The sequence below is a fragment of the Myotis yumanensis genome, unplaced genomic scaffold, assembly GCF_028538775.1.
Source record: "Myotis yumanensis isolate MYYU_CA2020_CCGP unplaced genomic scaffold, mMyoYum1.0.hap1 SCAF_1, whole genome shotgun sequence".
Taxonomy (NCBI): domain Eukaryota; kingdom Metazoa; phylum Chordata; class Mammalia; order Chiroptera; family Vespertilionidae; genus Myotis; species Myotis yumanensis.
In genome coordinates this window covers 62,142,921-62,169,887 of record NW_027223752.1, presented here as the reverse complement: position 1 = coordinate 62,169,887, position 26,967 = coordinate 62,142,921, and the positions used below count along the sequence as shown (strand labels likewise).

The following is a 26,967-nucleotide window of genomic DNA, read 5'->3' as shown; positions in this document are numbered from 1 at the left end:
ATAAACAAGTAGTTATATTTTAATTGTTACATTTTTTACTCTTAGAATATTTCCTTGCTCTGCATTAAACAGTGAGGAGAGGTCAGCCCTCACTACTTGAACCAAATCCTACTTGGTTAAAGTACTTCTGGGCTGGGCTTCCATTAAGAAGAAACTGCAGAACTGGATATAAAGTCCCAGCCTCAGTGCTGGGTTTGCCCGCGGCCCTGGGGTGGACAGCATTGCGCACCTTTGCCTTGCTGCGGAGCACCTGCTCCTCCTTGCGGTCCAGCTCATCCTGCATCACCTGCTTCTCCTGCTCCAGCTCCGTGACCCGCTTCTGGAGCTTGAGGAACAGTGACATGTCCAGTGGTACCTTCTTCTCACTTGGCTCCTAATCCCCCCAAAAAATAAGACGGTCAAGACAATCCAGAAGATGTATAAGCCAATGAGAAAATGATGCATAGCCCAACAGAAAAAAAATAGGCAAACTTACAAAAAAATATAAAGGACCAAAGAGTATACATGTAATAGGTCAACCTAGCTAATAGGAGAAAGGCAAATTAAACAACAGTGAGGTATTATTTTTCCCCTATTAGATTGGCAAAGACTGGAAAGATTTATAATGCCATGTTTTGGTAACAGGGTCTTACATGATGTTGGTGGAAGTAAAAGTAGGCCTTTTAAAAGAGCAAGTTAGTTATATCTATTAAAATTTAAACGTGTGATACCCTTTAAGCTAGCAATCTATGTTTAAGAATTAATCCCACAGATATACTACTTACACAAGTACACAAAAATATATGGAAAAAGATGTTCATTGCAGCATTATTTTTGTAATTGCAAAAAACTGCAAAGAACCCAAATGTTAGTTAATGGGAATATTTTTAAATAAATTATGGTAAAGCCAAATTATGACATACTTTATAGCTGTTAAAAAGAATGAAATAGAGGAGAAACCAAGATGGCGGCATAGGTAAACACCTGAAATTGCTGCCTTGCACAACCACTTCAAAACTACAACTAAAAGACAAAACGGACATCATCCAGAACCACAGGAAGGCTGGCTGAGTGGAAATTCTACAACTCTCTCACATAGATTTTTTCTCTCTCTCTCTCTCTCTTCCTCTCTCTAAATTAATATAAATAAATGAATAAATAAAATAAAACAAAACAAAGTGTACCTCTGTCCTCAATGGAATGTCTTCAGTTTCTGCAATTTCGGTGCTAAAGGTGTATTCAGACTCATTGCTGCTGTGGGTGGAGTCTGTTCTCTTGTGTCCAGGCTTAGGTACATTCTGCAAGGCAAACAGGATATAATCCACAGAACAAAATTAAACCTGGTATAGTTAAGACAGCATCCATCTTAACCTGGTTTTAATCTCTACTCACTGACTTGCTATTCTCATGACCAAATGATCCATTCCATGTTGTCTTGACCAAACTCTCACAAAAGGGTCAGCTTGTGAGCTCCTCAAAGAAAGAGACATGCACCAGCAGACATGACAAGAACAATGGCAAAAACAAATGCTTGAATGAGAGTCACCTGTGGCTATTACAGAGTCTCCTCCGGGTTTTTAAATTGTGAGTGGCCAGCCACACTGGTGGAGCCTAAGTAGGATGCTTCAGCATCCACACACTGACTTCAATGTCACAATCAAGTAAACCTTACCCAAAAGTTTATAAGGTGTATTTAATGACAGCATAGTCATTTTATTGTGCTGTGTTTGGGCATAGTTAATAAAAAAGAGGGGGTTTCCACAAAGTGACTGTAATTTCTGTCAGTTTTATGCATGAAGGTGACTCTCTGGAGTCAGCAGTGGGAAGAAAGAGCAAGAGAGTCAAGAAAACTTTTCTAAGAAAGCTCTGAAGATCCTTGGGTTATTCATTCAGGGAGTCCAAGTGACACTTTATGGCACATGGTACTTATGAAACTGTGTTCAGAAAGTTTGTGGGGAACAGAAAAGTTAAGCAATTGCAGTCCCTTCCATTCTGTAGAAGGGGCTGGAGAATGACTTGAAGGAATAAGGAAAAAAAAGGCTGGGTTTGTGCCCCTCAGTCCGCAGGTGCCCCCAGCAGAAGAGGTGGAGAAATTTGGTGGCCTAGATCTCACAGGGTTGCTGATCCTGGGAGCTTCAGAAGGGCCTCAGAGGGCTTTCTGACCTGTCCAATTTCCCATATTACTCCCCCAACTGCAGGAAAGGAGCCAGAAGCCACAGGCAGTTCTTTGCCTCTTTCCTTCTGCCATCCAGACTTTCAGGGAGCAGATCCATCAGTGCAACCAAAGTGAAGCCAGCATATGGGGCAGCTGAGTCTCCCAGGCCAGCCCAACATGCATGCCAGTGCATAGGGAAGACCCCAGAACACAGGAACCTCTGACCTATCTAGTAGTTGGGCACACAACACAGGAGAACTACCACAAATAAAGCCCAACATGCTCAGGTTACTCTGCTTACACACACAGGCACTCTGACTTAAAGTTCCTAGCCTAAGACAACAGTTGGATAAGATGGTGTTTATTTAATAAACTAGAGGCCCGGTGCACAAAATTCGTGCACTGGGCGGCGGGGGGGGGGGGGGGGGTCCCCTCAGCCCAGCTATGTCCTCTCGCAGTCCGGGACCCCTCAGGGGATGTCCGCCTGCCAGCTTAGGCCCGGCCCCCCCAGCAGTCAGACATCCCTCTTGCAGTCCAGGGCTCTTGCAGTCTGGGACCCCTCACTCCTTACCGCCCACCTGCAGTGGAGCCATGAGCCAGGCTTCTGGCTGAGCGGCACTCCCCTTGTGGGAGCACACTGACCACCAGGGGGCAGCTCCTGCATTGAGCTTCTGCCCCCTGGTGGTCAGTGCGCATCATAGTGACTGGTCGTTCTGCCAGTCGTTCTGCCACTTGTTCTGCCATTTGGTCAATTTGCATATTAGGGTTTTATTATATAGGATGGTGTGTTCTTAAGAAAAACAGGTCCATAAACACTAGGACAACAATTTTTAATAAGTTTATTAAAGATGTGACACCCCTATTTTCCCACATGTATGTATTTTTAAAAAACAAATATCTTCAGTTATGAATAGAAGCAATACTATAGAATTGCTATTTACTGTAACTTTTGTATGCATGGCAATGTTTAAGTGCTCTGGGTTGAAAACATGGGAGAGCTGGGTGGGAATCCCAGTTCTGCCACTTGCCTGTCCCTTACCCAACTTCTCTAGGCCTCATTTTTTTAAAAAATATATTTTATTGATTTTTTTTACAGAGAGGAAGGGAGAGGGATAGAGAGTCAGAAACATCAATGAGAGAGAAACATTGACTAGCTGCCTCCTGCATACCCCCCACTGGGGATGTGCCCGCAACCAAGGTACATGCCCTTGACTGGAATCAAACCCGGGACCCTTCAGTCCGCAGGCCGATGCTCTATCCACTGAGCCAAACCAGTTAGGGCCAGGCCTCATTTTCATCTTCCAGAAAAAGGGGATAATATTATCTATCTCATAGGGTTTATGTGGGGATTACATAAGAGAGTGCAAGTAAAGAATTTAGCATAGTACCTGGGACATAACAAGCATTCAATGAATGGTAACTGATGCTGCTATAATTGTTAGGACCCTGCAATAATTCAACTCCCTTGGTGGCCCTTCCATTTTCATTCAATATGCTATTCCATTACAAGGATGAACATCTGACTTGATCAGCATGTTCTCCTTCAAGATCTGTGTGCAGCACCTCCTCTTCTCCTTATCTGTCATTTCTTCTATAATTCTTTCTTCTCTTGAATCTTGTTTTACTCTCTTTGTTAAGATTAATGACCCTATTGTTGACATGCTGGATTCCCTCCTTACTTGGAATTAATTATCTTCAAACACTTGATAAGTCTGGATTCGCTGGCCTCATTATCCTTTTATTGTTGGCTTAAAACTCTGTAGCCCAGGTGGTTCTCAACCTGTGGGTCGCGACCCCTTTAGGGGTCGAACGACCCTTTCACAGGATTTGCCTAAGACCATCGGAAAACACATATATAATTACATATTGTTTTGTGATTAATCACTATGCTTTAATTATGTTCAATTTGTAACAATGAAATTAGGGGTCACCACAACATGAGGAACTGTATTAAAGGGTCGCAGCATTAGGAAGGTTGAGAACCACCCGTAGCCCTTACTTGCTTCTGCCCTACAATTGAATGTTCCTGGAGAAAAATCCTACACTTCTTAGTACCAGGAAAAACAAATCTAGACTCTGGTAATCAGTGGCACTATCTTCACATAAGGGAAGCCCTGAGGCAGTCTATCAATTTTCCTCCTTTCAGTTTCCCCACATCCCTTTGAGGAGTCTATTTGATACCATTGTAATTAGTTAGTTATTAATAATAGGAAAGGAACAAACGGGAGGCCAGACATTATAGGCATGTCATTTGGGCAGCTTCACCAGGAAGCTGCAACTTCACACTCCCCAGGAAACACCGGCCCATTCTCTGCGGATTACTGAGGGAAGGGACTGGGACAATTGGGGAGATAGGCACATGTGCAGTAAAGCTGGGTTGACTAGGGAAGGTACCTGTCAGTCAAACCTGGAAACAGAGAACACTGGCAAAGTAGGAAGGGCCACTGCAAACCCTAGTAAATTTGGGAATACATAATCCCACAAACAAAGGATTTCACTCTCTTGGCTTGTGGCTCTCTTGCATTTGCCGTGTTTCCTCCATAGTCATGTGGCCCTGTGGACCCCACATGCAATGGACTGATGGACTGCAACTGGGAACACAAACTAAGCGACCCTGATGCTGGATTGGATACTGATTCTAGCTCCGCTGAAGCCACAGCTATACTTCTTCTATGGCAGGGCAAAGGGAAATGGGACCTTGGGAAAGCTAGGGGTTTAATTCCACAGAAATAAAGCTCTCTACAATACCTCATCCTCCCGTGCGGGTCTCAGAAAATTCCTTTTCTTGGGATTGCAAGAAGCCCACTCCCAAGAGCAACGGAAGGGAACTTGGAGCTCTCCTCACTGATAACATATTTACTGCAAAATGCTTCCTTAGCATTGTGGCAGTGAGAGCTCATTTGTAGAACAATGTCAATGAAACATTAGCCAAGAACCCATCTAGTAGTTGCTAAGTTCTAATCATTAAAATAAGATGCTGCTATTAATATGTCAATACTCCTAAATATAAAGTCAAATTTTTTTATTCTCACCCAACATTTACTGAAAAGACTGCAATCTTGATTGTATCTGGAGCTAGGAAACCAAACTACCCCTGAGGCTCCTTCCTCTGACCATTCTGTTACCCAAGAGGAATGACAATGAGTCACTGGTATCCAATGGGGAGGGAAATAGGCTGAGAAATCAGAAAACAAGCAGCTAAACTACTCCTGGAACTTGGCTACATCTTGGTTTTTCCATAGCACAGCTGGGAACAAAATAAATAGCAGGCAGACTTCCTCAGCAGGAAGGACTAGGCCTGTAAATTGCTGATGGAAATCACTGGAGGGTCTTTTCTAGAGGTGGCTGCCCCTCTGACTAAGGAGACCCATTAACCACACAGGACTCTAGAGAAAGCTGGGAATGAGAGAATGTGAACAAAGAAAGGTTTCTCCAGCGCCAAGTGCAGCAGGGAGAGCAAAGAGGACAAGACTTAATGAGGGTCCTTCCAATGTATCCATTGCAAGGATAACGGTGACCTAGTCCTACTTCTAATTTCTCTTTGTCACATATAAATCACAGAGTGGAATAGTGAGGTTTGAAATAATGGTCCAACTGTGGAATTTGTTTAGCTTTTTAACCTCTTCGAGACTAGGCTTTCTCATTTCAAGGTGGTAAATTTATTTCATTTCTTTTGTTACATAATCTCTTTTATTTTGACTTTTTAAACATCACATTTTAAAGAACTTTGTCAAAGGATCCAGATTGAGGCAAAATTTGAAGCAAGTACTGAACCCCACAGATATAAAATTATCTATTTGTTTAAAAGATATTTCAAAGCATTTCTGGCCATTTGTACCATGAAGGTACCTTAAAGGCTGATACTTTAGGGAACAAGAGAGCTATGGATTTCTTTGTTTCCTGATAGCAGGTTAAGTAAAATAGGGAGAACTCTTAAGAGGTACACTGGCAAATGCAGAAGAGTCCTTGAAGTAGATCACTTATTACAAAGAGAGGCTGAATCTTCTTTTTGTAGGAATATATCTCTGAAATTATAATAAAAACCAGTAGAGGAAAATAAGCATATAAATATTTGCTTTATATGCAAATTTTACATTAAGTCATTCAATACATGAAACAAAGTCCAGCTACACTGACTTTAACTATCTTATAGTCCAGTCTTTAAAGTGTTTGACTTTATAAATTATTTATAAATAATGATTTCTGAGATTTGCTTTAAAATAATCCAACCCATTGGATGGGGTGGGATGGAGGGGTAGAAAAGTGTTTTCCATTTTGGAACTGGGTGATGAGTACAAGGAATACATGGGAGTTCATTCTCCTATTCTATCTACTGTTGTATATGTTTAAAATTTTTCATTTAAAAAAAAGCAAAAGTAGATGACCTACCAACATCAGAGTCATCTCTTCCTTGAGGTCATCATATCGTTCTTCTAAGCGACTGAACTCATTCAGAAGGTTCTGATATCTCAGCCTTTCATCATTAAGATCGAGTTCCAGTTGTTTCGTTTCTTCTACCAACTTCTTCTCCATAGTCTCTGAAGAAAAGAGGAAAAAGCATATCGAAGACAGCTCCACAGAATACAACAGTACAAGCATGGACCCTGACTTCCAGTTTCTCCACAGGGGTTTTACTTTCAGCAACACTATGATCTATGAAGAGTATCTTCACAGTCAATGTAGGGAAAGAGAAGCCCTGGCCAGTTAGCTCAGTTGGTTAGAGTAGCGTCCCAATAAGCCAAGGTTGTGGGTTTGATCTCTGTCAGGGCACACACAAAAATCAACCGATGAATGCATCAATAAGTGGAACAACAAATCGATGTTTCTCTCTCTTTCCCCATTCCCACCTCTCTCTAAAATAAAATAAAAAAAAACAACAACAAGAAAAAATACCATGACCAAAAACTGAAATAACTCATTGATAACAGTAATAATCATCTGTGGAGTTCTTCCATGAACTACAGACTTAGTGCCTCTAGTTCACTCTCTGGTCATAGCATAGCAATGCTTGAAGAACTTCCACTAGTCATTGTCTAGTAACAAAAGGATACATGTTTTATTCCAATAGTATTCTGTTTCAGGCTATTCCTAAATTGTTCTGTCCAAATTAGTGTACTCTGTCAAAAAGTCAGATATGCCCCAGTCTCTGAAGGAATGGCGGCTTCTCAGTGGACCTGGCTGTCCTATTCTACAGTCTCTCCACTCGTCTGTAGGCAGGTTCTCTTGATCAATTTTCCAGCACTCCGAACGCCCCGCTGTCCGATTACGTCCCCATTTCTAATCAGGTACGCTCCCCATGCCTGTCAACTGTGTTATTTCTGTGTGCTGCTGGGGGAACCCACTCCACTCTGACCCTCTCTGTTGTCAGTGGCTTGCATCTGGCTAAAACAGCATCTGGAGATTGGAGATTAGCCCCTGACTGCAGATAAAGCAAAATAAAAAAGCCTCAAATCTCAGCTATATATTTTAACTTGATGAGCCAACCAGTCACATTTATAAATATTAAGTTTGCTACCATTCTGGTCCACTTTACCCTCATATTTTGTGGCTAAATCTTAATCTGCCCTGCCCACTTCTATTGCTTCACCATTTCTTTCTCTGTCAGCTCCATGAGGGCAAGCACTGCCAAGTGTGTTGTCTCAACTGCTTCCCTGGTGCCCTCACAGTGTTTCCCTACCTAAGGCTTTAATAATTTATAAATAAATGAGTGGAAGAATTTCTTCTCTATATAACATTCTATAAATTGCCTTTTATTCCTACCAGTTTGCAGAAGCTGCCCAAAGCTACCAACAAATTGTCCCTGGGCAAATCTATTTTCCTAACAGCTTTATTTCCATGTCTTCAGTGTCTGTTTTGTTTTCTCCTTCTCTTCTGAATATTTTTTTTTCTGGCCCCTCTTTTTTCCATCTCTATCTGGAGGCCCTAGCTGACAACCAAAATTTAACACTCTAACAACTGATTTCAATTTTCCTCATAAACAGGTACTTACTTTTCTTATTCAAATTCCTCATTACTAATAAAACACCATTATTGTTTTGAAATCTCATACTAAAACGTTAGAATATTTTTATTCCTTTTTTGAATACCACATCAAAAGCACTGTGTTGATTCTTTTCATATTATATATCCTCATTCCAATCCATCTCTTCCTTTCCATTTCCACACCAACTACTGCAGTTTAGATCTGTACCTTCTTATACCATGCTTATGAACACAGGGATTTCTTATAAATTATCGTCATTCTAATCTTTCTCACAAAGAGCAAATAGAATAAATATTTACATTTATTTAGTCCTCTATTCAAAATATCAGTGGGCTTTACTGTTAGTTTGTTTGGTGGCAGAGTGGTGGATCTTGGGAGAATAATATACATTAGCTTAGCAAAAAGTAAGTAAATAAAAATAATACACACAGACACATATACATATTAGCTCAATGATTCTTCCTAAATCAACAGGATTCCTTTAAGCCATAACTGATAAATTATACATGAAGAACAATTAGTATTTTTAACTACATATGCTATTGACTAAACATGAGTTTACATTTGTACATAGAGAGACCAGATTTGAGTTCACCAACTGTTTCAACCAAAATATTTAGGGCACCTGCCTCTCAGAATTTTATAAATTTACTAATGGCAGCCTCAACTTTTAAAAATATTGAGCTCTAAGCCAAGTTGTATCTCATAGCCTGGCCAGAAGGTTGCTGGTTCAATTCCTGGTTTGTGGGTTTGATCCCCCGTTGGGGCATGTATGGAAGGCAACTTATCAATGATGCTCCCTCCCTCCCTCCCTTTCTCTCTCTCTCTGCCTGCCTGCCTCCCTCCTTCCTTCCTTTCTTCCTTTCTTCCTCCCTCCCTCCCTCCCTCCCTCCCTCCATCCTTCCCTCCCTTTCTCTCTCTCTCCCTCTCTCCCTCCCTCCCTTTCTCTCTCTCTCTCCCTCCCTCCCTCCCTCCTTCCCTCCTTTTCCCTCCCTCCCTCCCCATTCCTCCTTCCCTCTTTTGAGGAGGATTTAAAAAAAAGTGGCATCTTATAAAACTTTGGGAGGTTGGTTAGCATGCATTAGTTTGAACCCACGTGAGCCTTACCTGTCATCTCCTTAGCCTGTTCCACGATAAGGTGATTGAGGGCCTCTTTTTCCTGCTTCAGCAAAGTATTTTCTTCCTTCAGAGTTGATACCACCTATAAAATGAAATAAAATAAGGTAGCTGCAACAGACAGAGCAAACCAGGCCCTAAGTATAAAGCCCACACTGCAGTCACTCACTCCTTACTTCCACATCTCTGTGCCTCATTTCTTTGCATAGTTATGGTTAGTCGTCTTTCAAATTTGGTTCAAGCAATACCTCATCCAGAAAGCCTTTCTGGAAACTCTCTCCAAATAAGTGTTTCTTTTCTGGGCTACTATAGGACCCTGCTATGCCTCTTTATAGTCCTTATAAATGATTTACTTTTACTTCCCTAATAGACTAGAAATTCCTGGAGGACAAAGATGATTACTGCTGTTGTTTTACTTTGTACCTTGAGCATTTAGCAATTGCCTGGCACCTCGTAAGCATTTGCTCTTAAAGCAACAATAATGCCTTTTCACCTCAACAGCCAAGCACAAAGCTACGGGCTTACCCATGATTCAGGTAGAAGATTGAAGAGGTTAAGAAAGACTTGAAGTCAAGGAACTGGAGAGCATTATGCTAAGTGAAATAAGCCAGTCAGAGAAAGATAAATATCACATGATCTCACTCATTTATGGAATATAATGAACAACATAAACTGATGAACAAAAACAGATCCAGAGACAGAGAAGCATAGACCAGACCGTCAAACCTCAGAGGGAAGGTAGGGGAGGGTGGGGTAAGGGGGAGAGAGATCAACCAAAGGACTTATATGCAAGCATATAGGCCTAACCAATGGACACAGACAACAGGGGGGTGAGGGCATGAGTGGGGGGAGTGGGGGGTAACGTGGGGATAAGGACACATATGTAATAACTTAATTAAAAAATTAAAAAAAAAAAAAAAAGAAAGACTGGCATCAGGGCATTTTGGTTCTGGAAACTCACTGAAGATTTCCTGACGCTTCCTGCTGTTGGTCTTGAAAAAGAGAATTTCCTTTCATCCCAAGAGTTTTGCAAGGTTGTAAACTAGTCCTTTTACCCCATGTTTAAGCACTGACCTTACTACAGTGAATGCATTTAATGCACTGAACTATATACTTAAAAGTGGTTAATATGGTAAATTTTATGCTATGTATATTTTAATAATTTTTTAAAAAAACATTAATTTAATTTTCTAGTTCCTAGTTGGATAAGGAGTCCCAGGAAGCAAAAGTCAAAACCAAAGACAACTTTGCAAAGTTCATAATTTACTCAGTTCATCTCTGCAATAAAATAATGTACTTGTGATGAGTGAAATCTAAAATTTCTTCTCTAAGCATAAGTTCAAGGAACTCTAAAAGTGATAGCTAATAATAAAGATAAGTGTCAGGAGTTCAGATAGAGAGTGAGGGCTCTGTGACAGGCTCCCTGGAGAACAGGGAAGTGGATGGCAGCACTGCCACAGCAGAAGTCCCCAGGTGTTCCTTCGGAGGGTCCAGTCTCATCCCTCCATTCTGGCCTGGCCTTACCTCCACCTCAACAGGAAGACCCGAGTTCCCTATGCTCTTGAGAGAAACTGTTCTTTATCAGGGGTATGCTTTTTCAAAATACATGTGCTTCGTCCACACTCCCAGCGCTTGGGCATGTATCTTTAAGAAAAATTCCCTAGACACGATGGAATACTATGCTGCTGTAAAAAAGAAGGAATTCTTACCATTTGCAACAGCATGGATGGAAGTGGAGCATTATGCTAACTGAAATAAGCCAGTCAATGAAGGAAAAATACCACATGATCTCACTCATTTATGGATACTAAAGACCATTATAAACTTATGAACAAAAATAGATACAGAGGCAGAGCAGCCTAGAACAGACTGTCAAACTACAGCGGGAAGGCCGGGGAGGGTTGGGGGGCAGGAGGGGAGGGTAAGAGATCAACCGAAAGACTTGTATGCATGCATATAAGCATAACCAATGGACATAAGACACTGGGGGGTAGGGAGGCCAGGGGATTGTCAAGGGCGGGGAAAAAAGGAGACATATGTAATACCCTTTGTAATAATTTAAGCAATAAAACAATTAAAAAAAAACTCCCTAGGAGATTCAGATATATACTTCTGGTTAAGAAGCACAGGTCGAGTGTACCTTCTAGGCTCCTTGAAGGTACACAGCTTTCCTGATCATAAAGCTGGCTGTCACAGTGAAGTTTTTTCATTCCACATTGCTACACTCTATCCAAAAGAATAAGCAATAACACCTATAGCTAGCCTGTGAAAAGCGGATAAAAAAAGAAAGGAGAAATCTGTATCTGTTCACGTGTGCTATTCTATCAGACTAGAAAGGTATGAACTTGACTTTAAAGAGGAATTTTCCTACAAGCTTAAATACTCTAGGTCCAGAGGAATCTGGAAAGCTTCTGTGGACTCAGAAAATGGCAACAAGAAAAAAAGAGATAAAGATCTTAAACCTCAAGAGAATTGCTTTCAATGCATTTTAAAATTCTGACAGAACAAACTTGTCAAATAACACATATTAATGGCATTGCTGTTTCCATAATACAGAGCCCAGATCTGCTAGAGAAATAGGAGGAACTGTTTCATTGGGACCCTGAATACCATGGAAGGATTGCAGTTTTATTAGGCACACTCTCCTACGCCCCTTCAGAGATTCTCACTGAGGTCAGAAGGCTAATGTCAGCGCAGAAACAGAGCAGCAGGATTCTTGCTCATAGTTACAATCAACAGTGAACTCTGTTTTCACTTAAAGGTGGTCACATTAGTGGACTCCCTGAAAATGACTTGTTTCCCCAGTAAGCCTTATGTTGAGGTATTTTTATTTTGTTTAAGCAATGCATCTCATTGCTGCTTGAGAACCTTAATGTTTTCTGTCTTTAGTCAAGTTTTAACATAAGTAAAAACAAATTTGTAGTATGGAAACACTGGTCAATCTAAAAAAAAATTTTTTTTTTTGGGTTTTGTTCTATCTGCATAGCAACTCTTGGCTACAATCAGTGTGCAGACATGTGGATTTCTCCCTTGGACTTCTCAACATAGTCTTAATTCATTTCCATAAAGCTCCCTAGTATCAGCTATTGAGAGTTCATGATTTACTTCTTAATCACGTTAACCCGAGAAAAAGGAGTCTACTCTCCATCCAGACCTATGCATGTAAAGAAAAAGAGTATATATATATATATATATATATAGTAGGGACATGGCTATTAATTCTCTTCTTACAATACTGCTTTCCTCTGTTCTCATCATAGTCAAAAGGTTCTACTAAAACAGCTACTGACTCATCATGTGGAAGAAATGCTTGGGAAACACAAATAATAAAATTTATATTTCAGCTCTGAAACCAACATTGAGCCACAAGGGCCAGGTCAAGATGACGGCACATTTCCTTTGTAAAAAGGATGTGAAATTAGTTCCTTCCTACCTGCTCGGTCTCTTGCTTGTATCTATCTGCACGTTCCTCGATGGATTTCTTCTCTGACCGAGTTTGTTCCAGGTCTTTCCGGAGCTTGGCCACTTCTTCCTGTAGACTGAGAACCCGCCCAGTGGCAATCTTAGCCTCCTCCTCACTTAGCTGAAGACGTTCTAAGTCACTTCGCAGTTTCTCGGTCTCAGAGTTGTATATTCCTTCCAGATTGGTCAGTTTCTCCATGAGGCATTTGTAGTCTTTGTTCTTTAAACACACACAAACAATAAGTAAATAGACATGCCATCAAATGTATTTACTCAGAAAACTAGGCTTATTCATCACAGTCATGCTATATCATCATAATGTTACAGTATCTAACCAAAATTCTAAGCACAACATTTATAGTAACACTAGAGGCCCGGTGCACAAAAATTTGTCCACTGGGGGAGGGGGGGGTCCCTCAGCCCGGCCTGTGCCCTCTCGCAGTCTGGGACCCCTCGGGAGATAACGACCTGCTGGCTTAGGCCTGCTCCCAGGTGGCAGAGGGCAGGCCCAATCCCTAGGTGCAGCCCCTGGTCGGGCTCAGAGCAGGGCTGATTGGGGAGTTGGGGCGCCGCCCCCGTCATGCACAGAGCAGGGCGGATCGGGAGGTTGCGATGCCACCCTCAGTCACGCTCAGGGTAGGGCTGATTGTGGGGTTGGGGTACCGCCCCCTATCACACTCAAGGCAGGGTCGATGGGGAGGTTGCAGCACCGCCCCCTGTGACCCACAGAGCAGGGCCAATCAGGGGGCTGGGGCGCTGCCCTGTCATGCACAGAGCAGGGCCCATCAGGGGAGTTGGGGCTCTGTACCCTGCAGGGCCAATCAGGGGGTTGGGGCGCTGGCCCCTGTCACGCACAGAGCAGGGCCAATCAGGGGGTTGGGGAGCTCCCCCGTCATGCACAGAGCAGGGCCGATCAGGGGGTTGAGGAGCTCTCCCCTGTCACTCACAGAGTAGGGCCTATAGGGGAGTTAGGGCACCACCCCTTGTCACACACACAGCAGAGCAGATCAGGGAATTGGGGCACCGCTCTCCATCACTCACAGAGCAGGGCCGATCAGGGGGTTGGGGCGCCGCCACTGTCACACTCAGGGCAGGGCCGATGGGGAGGTTATGGCTCTACCCTGTCACACACAGAGCAGGGCCTGTGTGTGTGTGTGTGTGTGGGGGGGGTTGGGGCGCCGCACCCTGTCACACACAGAGCAGGGCAGATAGGGAGGTTGTGGCCCAGCCCCCTGTCACACACAGAGCCGCAGGGCGATTCGGGGGTTTGGGCGCTGCCCCCTGTCACGCTGATCCAGTGCCAGGAGGCCTCGCGGCTCCGCTGATCCCGGTGCTGGGAGGCATATTACCCTTTTACTATATAGGATAGAGGCCTGGGGGCTGGCTGGTTTGCCCTGAAGGGTGTCCTGGATCAGGGTGGGGGTCCCCACTGGGGTGCCTGGCCAGTCTGGGTGAGGAGCTGAGGGCTGCTTTCAGGCTGGCAATTGACTGAAGCTCCCAACCACTCCTTTTTTTCTTTTTCTTTTTCTTTTTTTATTCTGGGCCAGCTTTAGCTCTGGCTCTAGCTCTGAGGCTTCCGCTGCTATAATCGAAACAATGTATAACTCCAGCTCTGAGATCCCAGCTGGCTGAAAGCTTTTTTCTGGGGTTTTGTTTAGCTTCTATATTTGCAACATAGTTTCTTAGAGTTGTAGCTCAGAGGCCGGCAAGTCAGGCGGGGAACGTTGCAGTCTGCAGTCCCTGGAGCAAGCAAGCCTCATGTTTGCTTCCAGCAGCCTGGCTGCCGGCCGCCATCTTGGCTGACAGTTAATTTGCATAAGGATATGCTGATTAGCCAATGGGAAGGGTAGCGGTCGTACGCTAATTACCATGTTTCTCTTTTATTAGTGTAGATAATCAATACTCTTAGTGATATAAAGAGAAGAGAATAGACAGCATTATTTCTGTTTTACACAATGAGCAACATAGATGTGATTTTTCTCTTATCTACAAGGCGAGTTACCAGAGGAAATTATTAATTTCCTGATTCTTAATCCAAAAATAGGAAAATCTATACTTGCTTTTGAAAACAAATCATTGTGCTACTAAAAGTCATGTGCTAGCCAGGTGATGCATAAGAATGATAAAATGGCCTCAAAATCACAACTTTCTTACAGATCTCTTTGTTTACTACCTCAAGCTCCTCCTCACACTCAGAAAACATTTCTGATGAACCCTATTTCATTGTGGGCTTTTTTGCCCTATGCAGTATTTATGTAGTACTAATTACCTTTATATCATTTGCATGTGCTAAAATATTACTTAGTAACTATCTCTAAGAAACCAAACTTTTATCTTTGCAAACAGGCTGTAGATTCCTCAGAAGCATGGACATCTTACTGCTTTTTTTGTCACCTCAATGTTAAACAAGTCACCTGTGAAAGGAGCATTATACTACATGCAAATGACTGGCAGTGACGAAAGAGCTTGGTGAGGTATAAAGTACACTATGGCTCTTAGTCATAAAGGTCTGGAGTGTTAGTAAATCTGGTTGTATTCTCAAAAATAGCTTCCTGCAGTGATACTCTTACCTATGAACTCATCACTATTTCCATTCTTATTACTGTCATTATTATTTTACTTTTCTGCTAAGACCAAAGGGTAAAGTCCAGGGGAGACACCGCTGACCACAATCCCAGTGGGCTTCTTTAGGCATGCTCACTTTCAGGATCCTGTTCAAAACATACCTGTTCATCAACTTTGCGCTGCAGCTGCATGATCTTGTTCTCCATGCCGATGTGGAGTTTCTTATAGCGCTCCACGGAGCGGGCCTCAATCTTGAGCTTCTTCAGCTCGCGCTTGGCTATCATCCGCCGTATGCAGCACTGAAGGTAGATGATGGCATGCAGGCTCCTCTTGTAGTAGGTGCGAGCCAGCCAGCCTCGGACCCACTTCTGAATGATGACTGCTTTGTGATCACGGAGTATCTGCAGAGAAAGGTGTGTACAACATCAGACTCTAGACTAGGCTCAGGGTTCAATTCTATCAACCTATGACTGTCAGGCTGAGAAGCCATAAAGCGAAAGACACAAAAGTTGAAGTAACAATGTAATATGAAGATTGTACATATAACAAATATATGCAAGCACAAAATTGTTTTACAAGGTGATTTAAAAAGTAGACTTTAAAGGGTGATTTAAGAAAGAGAATACACCAAGCATGTCAAACTCATGGCAGGCAGGCCACAGGCCTTGTTTAAATAAGTGAGGCCTGCAGCCTAACGGCTGCGAGTTTAACATGCTTGGTGTACACACAGAAGCTATCTAAATAAAAGGCACCAGCTTACTAAAAGGCAAACAATTCTAAAAGTAAAGAAAAAACACACTAGGTATCCTATTGGTGCATGATATCTGTCGCAACAGGCGATCCTCTATAAAGTGAACAGAACTTGGCACCCTGTGAATTACATGCTATTAAATAAAAGACTTGGCCACCACCCTTACTGCTGATACCATCTCACTGTGCATTAGATCTATGCTTCTTGAGGACATGGAATATGGCCAGTAAGCTGGCTGTAGAGGCCAACAGTTGGAGTACTGCAAAGTTTATTATTAATTTATTGATTTTTTCCAGAAACAAACAAAAAATGACACTGTTAGTTGCCCTATTTGAGGAATACTATTCTAGTGAGGATTTCCTATTGCTGTTTCAAATGTAACAGGAACCCACTTATGGGAGTCAAAGGTAGTAAGGATAACGCTTTAAAAGGAAAGCTAAAAGTAAGATAGAGGGAAATAAACAAATCTTAATTTTGATTTTGTTATACTTTCTAAATAAGAAGATATTACCCTAAATTTATAAATAACTTATAACAAAAGATCGCCTTATAGGAAGAATTTCTTATCACTAAGACCATCAAGCAGAGATTGTCTAGCCCTGGCTGGTGTTGCTCCGTGGTTAGAGTGTCAGCTCACACACTGAAAGGTTACAGATTTGATTTCCAATCAAGGACATGTACCTGGGTTGCAGGTTCGATCCCCAGCCCTGGCCAGGACGTGTGCAGGAGGCAAACAGTTCATCGATGTCTCTCTCTTTCTCTCTGCCTTTATCTCTCTGTTTCTCTCTCCCTCCCTCTCTTCCACTCTCTCTTTAAAAAAAAAAAAAAAAAATGGAAAAAATACCCTCTGGTAAGAATTAACAACAACAAAATGCAGAGATTTTCTAAACCAAGTATGTCAAACTTGCGGCCTGCGAGCCATATGCCTCGTTTATTTGGCCCGTGTTAGCCTTTGAGTTTGACATGCTTGGTCTAAACAATTTCCAGGAATGATGGAAAAGAAAATCTTGAAATTAATAAAGGGTGAACTATTAAAACATTCTAAGGTCCTTCTAAGTCTATGATTTTATAAAACAACTCTTTTATGATATAAATGATATTTAAATGTATGCACTCAAGTGATTACTTATTAGTGATTATTAGCACTTATTAGTAACTAGAGGCCCAGAGCATGAATTTGTGTACCAGTGGGGTCCCTCGGCCTGGCCTGTGGGATCAAACTGAAACCAGCTCTCCAACATCCCCCGAGGGGTCCTGGATTGCGAGAAGGAGCAGGTCAGGCTGAAGGACCCCACCAGTGCACGATCAGGGCTGGGGAGGGACGCAGAAGGTTGGCCAGCCAGGAAGGGATCACAGGAGGGCTCCAGGACGTGTCTGGCCCGTCTTGCTCAGTCCCTGTCAGCCGGACCCCAGCAGCAAGCTAACCTACCGGTTGGAGCATCTGACCCCTGGTGGTCAGTGCATGTCATAGCGACTGGTCGACTGTCGCCCCCTGGTGGTCAGTGCATGTCATAGCAAGCGGTTCAGCAGCCATAGCATATCATTATGTAATTAGTACATTACACTTTGATTGGCTGAACGGACAACCAGACGACCAGACACTTAGCATATTAATTAGGCTTTTATTATATACGATTTTTACAAATGAACACAATGTATCTCTTATGAAACTTTCTAAATGTAAACATTTCTGGCCCGGCCTGCGTGGCTCAGTGGTTGAACATCAATCTATGAACCAGGAGGTCAGGTTTCAATTCCTGGTCTGGGCACATGCCTGGGTTGTGGGATCCATCCCCAGTGTGGGGCGTGCAGGAGGCAGCTAATCAATGATTCTCATTGTTGATGTTTCTATCTCTCTCTCCTTCTCCCTTCCTCTCTGAAATCAATAAAAATATATTTTTAAAAAGATTCTAAAACCATCTATTCAAATAGATAGCAGTTTAATAAAATCATTAAAACAATAGTTCCTATTTTTGGGTTATGGACCTGAGAAAAACAATGAAAAAAAGTGCATTCTAGAGGAGACAGTGAAGAAATAAGTGGTTAAGTATTAAACCACCAAATACAAAATAAACCTAAGTGCTCAGGAGACCTTTGCCAAGTCAAGGCTCCCCTTTGGCTGCTTATCTAACGCTAAGACAGTCTGCTTTCCACTGAGTGCAGTCACTGTGCATCACGCTGCAGTGGGGTCCCATCCTGAACCCTCCTCGAACATCATGACCCCAAGGGAACCTCTTGTCTTATCCTGATGACTAGTGACCAACTGGATAAGACTCAGTAATGGTAAATTTCAGACTTTCAAAGCCAAGCAGCACACAGTGGCAGAGCTATGAATGTCAATTTTCCTATTCCATTTCCTTCTCTCCATGTAACTTCAGACATTGGTCCATTTCTGTCATTTCAGTCAAGTGGAAACAGTATGTAATTAGATCTTCCATTCGCAATCTCATCTCCATTAGTGAGTTAGAGATATTAAACAATGTCTCCACTCCCTTAGATTCCCAAGCCATAAGAAGGGGAAGCCTGGACTGGAAACACCGAAAACACGGCCCAGAGAAGCACTAGTGGCCTATACGTGAGCTGGCCTCTAACTGCCACCCCCATGTGTCGTCAGTTGGAGCTGAGCAGGCCAGACACTGCTACTGCTCAATCAATGGCCTCAAAACCCAGTTCAGATAGATGATCCTGAGGAGAGTCATCAAGAAAACGGAAGTGTAACCAGTTTGGTGTATCTAAAAGTTGAATAAGGCGTTTCCTTCCCCTGAAAGCTCATGCTTGTAGAGAAAGAACACCAGAGTATAAAGCCAGCATGGGCAGAAAGAAAAAGCTGGAGTAGCTATTCTCAAATTTTCTTCAAAACACAGCCACTAAATATTCTCGTTCAAGCCTCATTAGTTTTTCATTTTTCGTTGTTGTCTAAAATTACTTCAAAAGTAAAATACATACATGAATAGGGCTTAGGCCACCCTCACAGACTGCCTGTGATTAGAGACCTGTCCCTCAAAGCGCTCTATTGATGCTTCTTCTACCAGTGGTGCCCACAGAGATCTAAGATCTACCAGTGGTTCTCAACCTTCCTAATGCCACGACCCTTTAATACAGTTCCTCGTGTTGTGGTGACCCCCAACCATAAAATTATTTTCGTTGCTACTTCATAACTCTAATTTTGCTACTGTTATGAATTGTAATGTAAATATCTGATATGCAGGATGTATTTTCATTGTTCACAACCCACAGGTTGAGAACCGCTGAATTCTAGACTGTACTTCTGGCTTGTCAGGAATATATCATGAAGGACAAACTCAAAACCTTGCCAAAATGAAAGAGAAAAATCTTTCAACTAGATCATATATTGTCAGAGGTGATGATTAAGATTAATCTGGTGCCCAGCCAGCATGGCTGGCTCAGTGGTTGAGCATCGACCAATGAACCAGGAGGTCACAGTTCAATTCCCGATCAGGGCACATGCCCAGCTTGCGGACTAGATCCCCAGTGTGGGGCGTGCAGGAGGCAGCCGATCAATGATTCTTTCATCATTGATATTTCTATCTCTCCCTTCCTCTCTAAAATCAATAAAAATATATTTTTTTAAATTAATCTGGTGATCCATTATTTTTGTCATGTTGATTATTGCCATAAAGATTATTTGTCAAAAATGCTCAGAACATCATATTCTAGTCAGTACAAGTTTAACCACATTAATGTTATTTATCTCCTTTTCACTACAGTAAATTATTCCAAGGTTTTTCATTCTTGGAACAAATTTCCACACATATGTCATATATTCTACCTCTTCAAAGCTCACCACAGTGAGTTAAATAGAGGCCCCCAAAGATATCAGATCCTAATCTGTGGAATCTGTCAAGGGTACCTCATTTGGGAAAAGCGTTTTTGCAGATGTGATTAAGCTAAAAATCTTGAGATGAGGAGATTATACTGGATTATCCTTGTGGGGCCTAAATCCATCACAAATATTCTCATAAGAGACAGACAAAAGAAGGGAAGTTAGACACACAGTAGAGATGATGACGTGAAGATGAAGGCAGAGATTGGCCCTAGCCAGTTAGGCTCAATGGATAGAGTGACGGCCTTCGGACCAAAGGGTCCCAGGTTCCATTCTGGTCAAGAGCATGTACATTGGTTGCAGGTTCCTCTCTAGTCTGGGCCCTGGTCAACCAATTGATGTGTTCCTCTCATATCAATGTTTTTCTGTCTTTCCCTCTCTCTTCCATTCTTTCTAAAAATCAACGGAAAAATATCCTCAGGTGAGGATTAATTAAAAAAAAAAAGGCAGAGATTGAAGTGATATGGCCACAAACACATGAAATACTGGTAGCCATCAGAAGCTGGAAGAGCAAGGAATGGATTCTCCCCTAGAGCTTCAGGAGGGAGTACAGCCCTGCCGACACCCTGATTTTGGCTGATACTGATTGTGGAATTTTGACCTCCAGAACTCTGAGAAAATAAATTTCTATTGTTTTAAGCCACCAACTTGATGACATCTATAGGAAACTAGTACACTAAGTTTTCTTCACATTACATTGTCAAGAGGGATAAAAAGGGGGTGAATTTTCTTTTTCCATTGTCTTGTTAATTAAATATATGCACTTATTTAATATTTTAAAATATACTTCAATTGTTGGTTGTCTCCATATGCCTCCTATGTCCATTGGAACCTCTGTGGTGTACAGATGTGAAATCTGATTAACATTAATGGAATAAATAAACAAAGTTGAAAATAATGACTTACCTTGCGATACCTATTTCTGGCCAAGTAGCCTCGTAAATAAGACTGAAGAACAATAGTGGCAGCTCGTTTACTTTTGTACTTCCTGTGGACTACATACATGCGCCAATACTTCTGAATGATGGTCGCTGCCTTAGTTCTGCGCAGGAACTTAGCATAGCTGACCAAAGAAAGAAGCGGTGCATCTGTTAGTAATCAGAAAAACCCAGGAATAGATTTTGTAGAGACTTAAAGAACCAATATCTTCGGCATAAGTAGTACCTCCACAGTATTATTCTAGTAATATACAATATTAAATCAATATTCATATTTCTTATATTATAGCAATTTATAGTTCCCCCAAATATTTTTTATTCATTATTTTATTTAAGCCTTCCTGATCATGATGTCCCATATTACCTGATTTTACAATAAAGAGAATGAAACTCATAAAGGTTCATTCTTTCTAGAACAGTGCTCATTACCCCAGGTTATGTCCCCCTTGCACAGTAGACTGGCTGTACACAGAAATCTCATACTTACTCATCACTAGCTTTCTTAAATCCACCCTTTGCTAATGTACAATATTTTTCAAACTCTTTCTGGGCATAAATTCTTTATCATTAATTCATTTCTCCTAATATTTCTAAATTAAAATTATCCTAATACATAATCACACTGAAGTGTAATTCTAGAAACACTTTCACAGTTTATTGCTCCTGAAAACTTCTCAATGGAGTCATTATTAACTAGCTCATATTCATGACTGTTTTAGTTTACAGATAACTTCTTCAAGCCCATATAAAAATATAAAAAATAAAAGATACTGAGGACATGAGCACACAATAATTTATAATTATTTTGAAGATGATTCTGAATAAATCATAAGGATGAGTGAAATTTTTTTCTATTTAATTGTCTCATGAGTTCATTTCTTATTCCTTGAATCTAAGAAGAGGTGAGGTATTGCCTTCTCATACTGGGTGACCACTCAAAACTGTCCTGGTTTGGACAACTAATCAGATGAGCTGTGCAATCCTTAGGAGCCGTGAGCCAGAGTGGAGGGTCCCCAGGAGACCTACCATCGGGCCTGGTAGCCTCGCACATATCTCTGCACAGTGATGGCTGCCTTCCGCATGCGCAGGTACTTCTTCCGCTGCAGCCACCCTCTGATTGTCTTCTGGATCCGAATGCAGGCAGCCCTCAGCTTGTCTGCCCTCAATTTTTCTAGATAGGCCACTTGACCAGCACGGAAAAAGATCTTTGTCTTACCAAACTGGTATTTGTCCTTGTCCTATTTTTGGAAGAAATTATACATTCAGAAGTTGAAATAATGAACATATAAATAAAACTGTAAAAGAGAAAAAATACATCTAAAAGCAGAATCAGTAAAGGGATGAATCTATTAGCTAAAACTTGGGCTACATCACAATTAACTAATGGAGCCAGATTTTTGATCTTATGCAAGTTGAGCAAATAGAAGGGATTTTAAGGAAAACTGCAGTTTAAGAGTGATTTTCTAGATTATTCTACCTGGAATTATTATCTGAGGCCAAAACCTTGGTTGTGGGTTATAGGCAGCTATTATTTGCTTGTTTGTATTTTAAATATTTCAAGGAAATGGAGATGCTGACACTCCCTTTGACTGACCCAGGCTGTAAGGATTACATCGGGCTGTGTGTTCCATGTGAAAGCTGAAGGGACAAAAACACCAGTATAAAGAATAAGGCAGGAAGCAATGCACACAAAATAAAAACTAAACAAAAAAACTTCGTGCACTTATATTAAGAGAGTTAAGTTTCTTGTTATATCTTTGCACTATCAATAGTATCTGAAAATAAATACATAAAACCCTATAAATTACTTGTACAAATTTCAAAATTCCTTTTACAAAAATATAACCACTTATATTGTTCATTTACTTTTGATAATAAGCAGAGCCAAGCAGTAAACACAGAGATATATGCAATTTTTGGTCCATTACACTCTGATCCACCTTATTTGGAAGCCTGCAATGGTTATTCTCATACAAGAGTGGAATTTATTTATAATCATCACTAATATAATCTGTGTGAAAACAGACAATTATTTTTTAAGATATGTTTTTATTTATTTGAGAGAGAGAGGAAGGGAGAGAGAAAAAAACCAAAAACATCTATGTGTTGCCTCCAGCATGTACCCAGACTGTGGACTGAAATGGCAACCTGAGCATGTGCCCTGATTGGGAATCAAACCGATGACTCTTTGGTGCAAAGGACGATGCTCAAACAACTGAGCCACACTGGCCAGGGCAACAGAAAATTACTTTTCACTGTAAGCAAAAATCTCCTATCTTGTACATAAAATCAGAAAATCAGAAATCTCCACATAAATCTAAAATTATTTAATTTTAATCACTAAAATTTACACAGGAAGCCTAGCTGGAGATATAAAAAGAGCTAAAAGTGGCTACCTTTCCTTCTCCTGACCTGATCTCAGCTTCCCCGACTCCACCCCACACCAGCCTGCACTCCTCAATTTGTAACCTGCAAGGCCCTGAACCAGGTCTGGATGGGGAGTTGGGAGTGGGGTGGGGTGTTAGGCATAGGACTGTCCTTACTTTCTGCTCTGCAGTCGCATCTGAACACAGGTTAGAAAGGAGTCAGGCCAAACTCAGAAAGTTCCCAATTCTTTTACACATTATTAAGAAAGTGGTCTTACCTCTTCCAAAGGGGAAAAAAATGTTATTATTACAAAAAGAAGATATTCCATTTAGTTAATTATGACTGCCTCAGAGTGAGATAACCCATCTAAACTAGTGTCAAACAAGTAAAAATACTTTTTAAGCTCTTTCATGAATCTTAAATCCTCCCTGACCTAGATTAGTGGGCCCCAAAGTGTAGTGCTCAGACCAGCATCAGCATCACCTGGTAACTTCTTAGAGATGCAGGTTGTTAGACCCATCCCAGACCTACTGAGTCAGAAATTCTGGGGGTAGGGCCCAGCAATCTGTGTTTTAACAAGTCCTCCAGGGGACTAATGCATTTAAAGTTTGAGTACGCCTTAGTTTGGAATGCAAGACTCACCAAACACCAACCTACATTTCCTAGGCATTTCCTTACTGTCCCACAGACTAATCTTATACTGCAAAGAAACTACATTAATGTTTTCTGAGCACACTCTACGGTTTCCTACTTCTTCACACCATGCTTCCTATTACAATAGTCTCCTTCTACTCTTATATAATGTTATCCAGTCCGACTCAAAACACAGGTCTTCCATGAAACTGTTCCTCCTTTACATGGCAGATGTGGCTTTGCCTTGCTGATTTCCTGTCTCACTCACTCAGCATTTGATAGACACTATATTATACTTATCTTTAAAATGCATTAATTTCCAAGATAGATTGTTACCTGAGGATAAGACTTATTTTTTCTTAATCACACAGCATCTGGCCTGATATTTCCTGTAAGTAAATACTAGGTAAATTTTTATTGATAATGATAAAACTCTAAAAAGAATGTGACTCAAGCCTGGGTCCAGGCCTTGCCACCCAGTTTCCTGAAGAGGACCACCATCCTCACCAGTTAGCCCGAGCAAGCTAAATACAGTAGGCCTTGATATCCAAGCCAGTGTGCCCTCCATCCGCCCAGCCCTGAATAATCTGAAGTAGTGGCATTTGGATGTTCCCAGGGCTTCCGCAGATTATAATCACAAGGTCTTTGGCCATAACCTGTTCAGATAAAGATAAGTGAAAATTTTTCTTACTGGGATCAGGTTCTCTAATACATTCTTGCACGTTTGCTTTCTGTCACTCAGCACATCTTTTTGCTTCATTAGGACACGGTAGCGGCTGAAAAATTCTTGGTAAGTCCACCTATAAAAGAAACTCACATCAGCTTAAAGAAGCAGGAGTTGATCTCATTAGGATCCCTTCTATTTGAAAACTGCCAAGCTCACCGTGAGGGGAAGCCTGCTGCACTGATGCGGATGGTTTCCAGGACACCACATGCTCTCAGCTGCTGCACTGCCCTCTTCTCATCAAACCTACATGTACAAAAGAAAATCATTGCCACATAAATTGCTGGCTAGAGCCGCAAATTATCCTCCTCAATCAGAGAGTCTTCTGTAAAAAGCCAAATACATACATCAGAAAAGAAAGCATTCAAAAAGTTATAGCAGTGATCAAAATGGAAAACTCCATGTGTGAGTGTGGAGGAGACAATTAGCAGTAAAACTAAAGAGTCATAAACATTATCTGTTGTTCATACCACAACTCATGAAATACCAGTGAGAATATTTAAAACAAACAAAAAACCCTTCTGTAGTTTGCCCATACTCATTACAAGGCTTGGTTTGAATCACTGTGCTTATAATTCTTTAGCTCACCATACAAATTTCCTCTGGAATAAAGACTGGCCAGTTCTGAAGTTTTCTCTAACAAGAAGGACAAATTAAATATGACCCATTCAGTTATTCTTTTAAAAATATTGGTGTTCTAAAAGTTATTGGTGTGTACATACTAAGCATTTATAATGCCCACATCAATGGAAAATATTTTTGTTTTATATTAAATCTTACCTAATAGACAAACATGCAAATTGACCATCCCTCCACTACGCCCACCAGCCAATCGGATGAGTATGCAAATTTAACCCAACAAAGGTGGTGATTAATTTGCATATGTAGGCACCCAGCGGCCTGGGTCTGGGAACATCATCGGCACCCAGGTCACTCCAAGGTAGGCCTCGTGTGGGCCCTGAGCAGCCTAGGAAGGGCCTGAGCCAGGGGGCTCCTGGGCAGGGCTGAGCCTGCGATCAGAGCCAAGGGGGCCCCTGCCCAGGCCTAAAGCCTCGGCCCAAGGCGTTAGGCCTGGGCAGGGGCGGAGATGGTGATCGTGGGGAGCAGGGGTGGAGCTGGCGATCACGGGGAGCTGGGGGTCCCCTGCCCAGGCCTAACCTTGGCCAGAGGCGTTAGGCCTGAGCAGGGGCCGAGCCAGCGATCGGTGTGAACTACAGAGGAAACACCTTTTTTGACCGCTCACTGGCTAAGCTCCCTGTATGCCACTGGTAATATTCTTAGTAACTTGGGTAATAAGAATTCAAGAAGGTGATCTAGGGTTTTTCCACTTCACTCCTGGAGAAAAAAACGAAGGTCCACTGCTGGAGGGTTAAGAATGTCATATCCTACCCTAGCCGGTTTGGCTCAATGGATAATGCCTCGGCCTGCCCACCGCATGGTCTGGGTTCAATTCTGACCAAGGGCATGTACCTAGGTTGTAGGCTCCTCCCTGGCCTGGGCCCAGGTCAGGGCTCATGCAGGAGGCAACCAATCAAAGTGTTCCTCTCACTTTGATGTTTCTCTCTGTCTTTCCCTTTCTCTTCCACATTCTGTAAAAATCAATGGAAACATATCCTCAGGTGAGGATTAAAAAAAAAAGAGAAAAAAAAAAAAAGGTCATATCCTATGAAAGACACATCTTGAAAATGCCTAAAGAAAGTTGTCATTTTTTCATGGTGAAGGGACTGTAGTCCGTGTTGATGAAAACACCTTGGTGGCTGCGGTGACTGGCAGTGGCTGCAGCAGTGGGGTGATGGGGCTGGTGCCTGCCCCTGATCAGCCGGGTCGCCTCCCACAAAGGGAAGCCACACTGCAGCTTAGGCCCGTTCCCCAAGGGAAGCAGGGAGTGGGCCTAAGCCGTCAGTGGAACATCCCCTGAGGGCTCCCAGTATGTGAGAGGGGGCAGGTTGGGCTGAGGGACTCCCCGCTCCCCCCAGTGTACAAATTTTGTGCACCGGGCCCCTAGTCTTATATAATTTACTATAGGCCTGATGCACAAAAATTCATGCACTTGGGAGGGGAGGGGGTCCCTCAGCCTGGCCTGTGCCCTCTCGCAGTCTGGGAGCCGGGGAGCGAGCCTAAGCTGTCAGTCGGACATCCTTAACGCTGCTGAGGAGGCAGGAGAGGCTCCTGCCACCGCCGCTGCACTCACAGCCATAAGCCTGGCTTGTGGCTGAGCAGAGCTCCCCCTGTGGGAGTGCATTGACCACGAGAGGGCAGCTCCTGCATTGAGCGCCTGCCCCCTGGTGGTCAGTGCGCGTCATAGTGACTGGTTGTTGTTGGTTGTTCTGCTATTGGGGTCAATTTGCATATTACCCTTTTATTATATAGGATGTTTATTTTACTCTAGACAACTGGCATCTTAACATTAAATTGACCCTAAAAGAGGAAGTAGTAAGGCCTGCCACTCA

At 42.2% G+C, this 26,967-nt stretch overlaps 1 protein-coding gene across 4 annotated transcripts in view; it reads right to left on the bottom strand.

The window, feature by feature from the left end:
* Nucleotides 1-26,967, bottom strand: part of MYO5A (myosin VA) — a 200,417-nt gene that overhangs the window by 45,286 nt on the left and 128,164 nt on the right. For all 4 annotated transcript variants that reach the window (XM_070422631.1, XM_070422640.1, XM_070422648.1 and 1 more), the window contains exons 17-26: nucleotides 24,677-24,763; nucleotides 24,485-24,593; nucleotides 21,820-22,031; nucleotides 20,762-20,918; nucleotides 15,422-15,661; nucleotides 12,667-12,915; nucleotides 9,225-9,318; nucleotides 6,524-6,672; nucleotides 1,164-1,277; nucleotides 230-373 (exon numbers count right to left, since the gene is read on the bottom strand). In XM_070422631.1, coding sequence (XP_070278732.1) covers nucleotides 230-373; nucleotides 1,164-1,277; nucleotides 6,524-6,672; nucleotides 9,225-9,318; nucleotides 12,667-12,915; nucleotides 15,422-15,661; nucleotides 20,762-20,918; nucleotides 21,820-22,031; nucleotides 24,485-24,593; nucleotides 24,677-24,763 — 1,555 coding nt within the window. The remainder of the gene's footprint in view (nucleotides 1-229; nucleotides 374-1,163; nucleotides 1,278-6,523; nucleotides 6,673-9,224; nucleotides 9,319-12,666; nucleotides 12,916-15,421; nucleotides 15,662-20,761; nucleotides 20,919-21,819; nucleotides 22,032-24,484; nucleotides 24,594-24,676; nucleotides 24,764-26,967) is intronic.